The sequence below is a fragment of the Leiobunum rupestre genome, chromosome 4 (assembly GCF_980474605.1).
Source record: "Leiobunum rupestre chromosome 4, qqLeiRupe1.1.hap1, whole genome shotgun sequence".
Taxonomy (NCBI): domain Eukaryota; kingdom Metazoa; phylum Arthropoda; class Arachnida; order Opiliones; family Sclerosomatidae; genus Leiobunum; species Leiobunum rupestre.
Window position 1 is genome coordinate 10,228,602 of NC_143387.1, and position 5,545 is coordinate 10,234,146.

The 5,545-nt window shown below is 38.1% G+C and overlaps 1 protein-coding gene across 1 annotated transcript; it reads left to right on the forward strand.

Moving 5' to 3' along the window:
* The first annotated feature begins 986 nt into the window (after positions 1-986).
* LOC149946288 (acetylcholinesterase-like) lies at positions 987-4,864 on the forward strand. The gene is made up of 2 exons (XM_090170711.1): positions 987-2,470; positions 4,493-4,864. Exons 1-2 carry the CDS (start codon positions 987-989, stop codon positions 4,749-4,751), a joined length of 1,743 nt encoding a protein of 580 aa, XP_090026837.1. The 3' UTR covers positions 4,752-4,864.
* Positions 4,865-5,545: the final 681 nt, after the last annotated feature.

Genomic DNA, 5,545 nt, shown 5'->3' on the forward strand with positions numbered 1-5,545 from the left:
CGAAAGCCTGTACAAGATTTTATGGAAAGAGGAAACCGAAGTACTCGGAGGATAACTCATTTAAAAGACGGGGAGATAACTCAACGAGAAAGGAGGTGTTTCATCGCCACAAGCTGGGCTCGAATCCGGGCTCCTCCTAAATAATGATATAATTAACATGAAATACTTTATTAGTTAAATAACATAATGGTCAGCCTTCTGGCCTCATCCAAATGATAGAGATATAAACCCTTTAGCCAGAGAAAATCTTCAATCTACTAATAAAGTGCTCCTGGTTACCAATAAAGATAACAACGTATGCTACAAACGTGTCTATCTATGGTCTAGGATAAATGCTCAAGCTTAACTCAATCATACGCCATGCCTGAAACTATGAATTAGGAGGAATAACTCAAAATTTTACTAAACTTTAAACATCGCCTATGGGACAGGCGTATGCTTAACGTCAACGTTAGAAATTAAAATTACATAGGTTAATTTTAATAATGACCTTGAGAACAAAATTGTACAACGTGAAAGATTTTATTTCTATAATTAATTTTTTTCAATTCCTTTATCATAATAATCTAATGTGTTTTATTTGAAAGAAAGTTCTTTTAAATGATACAGTATTATTGATGTTAACAAACTTTTGTAATATAAAAGTATTATGAGTCCTTGAATTAAGAATTAAAACCACAAATCGATAATGTGACAAACGAGTAGCAAAGATAACCGACATCCGGCAAATCTCACTGATATAAATCACGAAGGTATGATGAAAAAGAGAAAATTAATAGTGGGCGTCACTTCGTTCAAAAATTCATATCGAGGCTGAAGACAGATAACAGCAGAGATGGATAAACATTATCTGCAAAAACACTTTATATTATATATGTCAGTTCTAAAAATACTATTACGCAAATACGAAGGGGCCAGTTTGGGTTCAGCCGACCTAATTTTTAGTTTTGTCATTTCGAGGAAAACGGTTTCCCGTGAAAGTGAAAATGTGGTCGTTCGTCCTAGCATGCTCGATGCTTTCTCTGATTATCGGATGTTCGCTAGAAGAAATACCCAGTACAAGTGACACGGTGACCATAACGACCACCGCAGGTGACGTACTAGGCCGAATTTCCGAAGTATCAAATCCAATAAACCCAGATCCTGCACAGCGGCTACTTGTCAGCACCTTCTACGGAATTCCTTACGCACGACCACCGATTGGAGATTTAAGGTTCAAACCTCCAGTTGAGCCGGAGCCATGGGTCGGTAAGATAACCGCCTTTGATCAGCCAAATAGCTGCTTACAAGTATTTCCAAGCAATCTCAAAGCTTCCGTTAGACAAAAAGCTAAACTATCCGAAGATTGTCTTTACTTGAACGTGATCGTACCCGTTCCTGTCCCTGAGAAGGCCGCCGTGATGGTTTGGATTTACGGAGGTGCTTATTCCGGGGGTTCCATGGCATTCAATGATTTTCGGTTGTTCGCGGCTAAGCAGAATGCAATCCTGGTAGCCATGAATTACCGAGTTAGCTCTCTCGGTTTCTTTTATCTCGGAACTGAGGATTGTCCTGGTAATGCGGGATTGTGGGATCAGCAACTGGCTATGAAATGGGTCCACGAGAACATCGACCGCTTTGGGGGCGATCCCAACAAGGTGACTATATTCGGACACAGTGCTGGATCGGCATCGATAGGACACCAGTTACTTAACCTAGATTCTCAGAAGTACTTCAAACGGGCGATGATGCAAAGCGGGTCTCCATTAGGTGCTTGGGCTGCGGATAGTAAAAAGTTAGCTCTGAAGAAAACACTTGACGTCGCGAAAGCGGTCGGTTGTAACGATACCCAGAGCGAGTCGTTAATCAATTGCTTACGGAATACTGATCCCGTGAGATTAGTGGAAACCTCGGCCAGAATTGCTGGTGTGGTATCCAAATTCCACGCACCCGTATTTGACAACCAGTTCGTATTAGAGGACAGACTGAGTAACTTAAACTCACTCCGGGAAAAGCAAGTCGTCCTGGGTTTCACTTCGAATGACGGCGGGTTTTTAGTTCGTACTTTACTCAAGCTGGGCAAAATAGAGCCGAAAGATATATTTGAACGGACGGTTAAGCAGTACGTCGCTGAGACAAATATTGATTTAAGCGAAATAACCAAACAAACGTTGCAATCCATAAAATATTATTACAAAGACCATTGTAATGAAGTCGAACAATATGGCGAAGAAATAGCGTCGACTCGATTGATGACAGATTACTTTTTCACGTGCGCCACTACTCGTCTGGCCGACGTTTTGGCGGAAAAAGGAATTGAGACCTTCGTATACCAGTTCCATTATCGCTCTCTACGGGCCAACCTACCAAGTTGGATAAAAGCTGATCACGGGGCCGAATATCCTTTTCTCTTGGGGAGCACTACAATTCCAATTGAATACGAATTGTCCGAGAGGATTATGAATTATTGGGGCAGCTTCGCCAACCACGGGTATGTGTTAGTTTTTCATATATTTCGAAGATAATTAGTTACTAGTATTATTATTGCACTACGATATATTCAAATATTAAGAGAGTAAATATTAAAATAATTAGTTTAAACCTACTACAATATAAAGTTTCAATCCTATTGTCGATATCTTATACTTGACATAAAGCTTAAATAGATAATAAACGAAATATGTCTATCCATTTGGTTCATCCAATTGTCTTACTTGCTAGAAAACTATCACCATAAACATTTCAATTTCATACAGTAAAAGCGGTTCAGAAGATTGAATAAAATTAGCCTGTTTCTAAATTTTCATAACTTTTCTTATAGATTATTTAAGTGGCGTAGCTAAGACCAAGTGTTTTTTGGTTTTTGGTATCCCATTTGACCAAAAGTAGCCCATATGTGCGATTTTTAATTAAATAGATTTTTAACCCATTCGACCGAAAATAAATTCCATTTATTACCGTCTACGGAGCATTAAACCTAACCTTATCCAACCTAACCTAAACTATCTTTACCCGACCTAACCCTACTTAACCCAACCTAACCCTACCTAAACAAACCTAACCTAACCTAACCTAACCTAACCTAACCTAACCTAACCTAACCTGGTCGAAATTTAATGGACTTCGGTTGAAAGGGACGATACCACTAATATACCCAGCCCCCCCCCCTAGACACCCCCTGTAGCACAAAGAGCAAAGAGTCGATTTAGGGTCGGGCTTGGGTCGAAAAGACACTTTTGGGTCCTGGTTCAAATACCGACTCTAAAAGTCCTAAACATTTTTTAGATAATTCCGCGTAAGAACGCTTTTGGTCGCTTTTAAAGTCGGTATGTTGACCTAACATTTTGGACGACTTGCCGACTCAATATAAGTCTTATCATTGGAACTATTTAAGAGTCCAAATGCCGACCTTACATTATAATAGTTGTCGTGACTTGTAAAAGTCATGACACATTTATAGCCCGACCAACGGCCGACTTTTTATTTGCCAATTAATCGTGCAAAACTCTGAAACTTTTGCGATTTAATAAAACCAATTTTAAATTTTTTAAAATAACTAACTTCTTTTCTGTACTCTATTTTATTTTTTAATTTGTCGAAAAAGATTAGATATTCAATCTGAAAATGTTTTAACTCGACTAGCAACCTTAAATCTGGTAGGACATTTCGACCATAAAAAGTGAGGTGTACCGCCGGTCGCCGGACTTAGATTTGCTACATGGGATGCCCTACTGCATCGCGGGGTCTGTGGGGGCCTTATCTACGCCACTGGATTACTCAAAATTTGGGATGGTCTTCTTCTGAATTGTGGGAGTTATTAAAGGTTTCTGATTTAAGAACGGGAATTTTAGGGTTTTCTAACTTTCGGTTTTGGTAGTGTTTAAGGTAACCGGTTTTCTTCGGTTTCTGAATTTAGTGGATTTAGAATTTCTTTACTTTCTGACGCTTTAATTTTGACGGTTAATATTATATATCTGGGTGAGTTCAATTGGAAGTAACCTACTATTAGAATCCTTTGAGATAATTCAGTGGTTCGGAACCGTTTGATATCCGAGTTTTTCGGAATTACGCAAATCAGCGTATTGATTTTTCCTAAGCCGTTCAAGCTACGGACTCGCAATTGTTATCAGACTATCCTATGCCACCCTTTCTACACACAGATAAACCACACACACGAATAAAAAAGAATACAAGTCATAATATAATTTGAACCGAGGGCGTGTTTAAGGGGTTTTTGGGGGTTCAAATCCTCTGAAATGACTCAAAGGAGTTCAAAATGTAACCTTTAATTACGACTCAAGTGGGATGCACATCGTACGTGGCGTTTAGGTCAAAAAGGTGTACGCGCAGTTTAAACCCCATCCGAAATTAAAACCTCGATACGCGCTTGATTTGAACTATAATATTAAATTGGAAATTATTATTAGTTGAGAAACTCTCGAGAGCAAGAAAACTGAAATAAAAGTCACCTGGTAAACTGATTGATTTCTCAAAATCGTTTTTCTACTTTTAGTGATCCAAACTATGGCGCACTTTTTCCTTCGGAGACGTCAAACATGCAAATGGATCAGAACTTGAACGTGTCCAATGACAACTCTACTACAAAAACGATTGAAACCTGGCCCCGGTATACGGTCAAAGAAAAGAACCGCCTGGACATCGACCTTCATTCTTCCCTACAAGCCACCGGCGAAGTCCAAGGAGAGCAGTGCGCGTTCTGGACACGCGACTTCCTCGTTTTGGCCAAAGGGCACCAAAAGCAAAGGCTTTAATCGGCTAGACTGGTTCTAAAATAGCTCTTCGGTAGCGATAGTCTATATCTTTTCGAAATGCTACGGTGTAACTAATACCCTAACATTTCGTAAAGACGTTTTAACGCATGAAATATCAGGTTATTTTGTACAAATCGTGTGTAATCACTAGAAACAATTGTGAGAATCCTTACGAAATTTTCCATAGAAAACTTTCAGAAGGTTTTATCAAAGTTTCTTCAAATCGTCTTTATAAAAACTTTTGGTATTTTTTAGAACATCTTAACAACGCGTCGCCGTTAAAACAAAACCACGTATCTTTTCGGTGGCCTTTTTGAGAAAAATCGATTTTTTAATTTTTCAGGGACTTGTGAAATCATGTGTTAGGTTTTTAAATGTGAGTTAATTTTATACTTAAATAATTTCGTTTCAATATTGAATTTATGAGGACTTTAATTTAAAAATATTTTGCTAAAGGGGAATTTTTAGAGATACGTGGTTTCGCGTCATGAAGTGAGATAGGAGCTGAAAATAAGCAAGATACGAGCTTTTGCGCGAAATAAGTTGTGAATATCAAAGATACGTGTAAATGTTTTCTCGATTTAAAAAATAAATGCAATTGCAACCTATTAATGTTTTTAATGTTATATACGTAAATTGGAGTGTAGAAACTAAATATGTCAATTTTGACAAAACCACGTATCTCAAGTTACGTGGTTTTGTTTTAACGGAGACGAACGGTGGGTCAATTTTCTAAGGAATATTCTAAAGCTTTTTTAATATCTTTAGAGTTCTTATGAGAAATTCTAAAGATA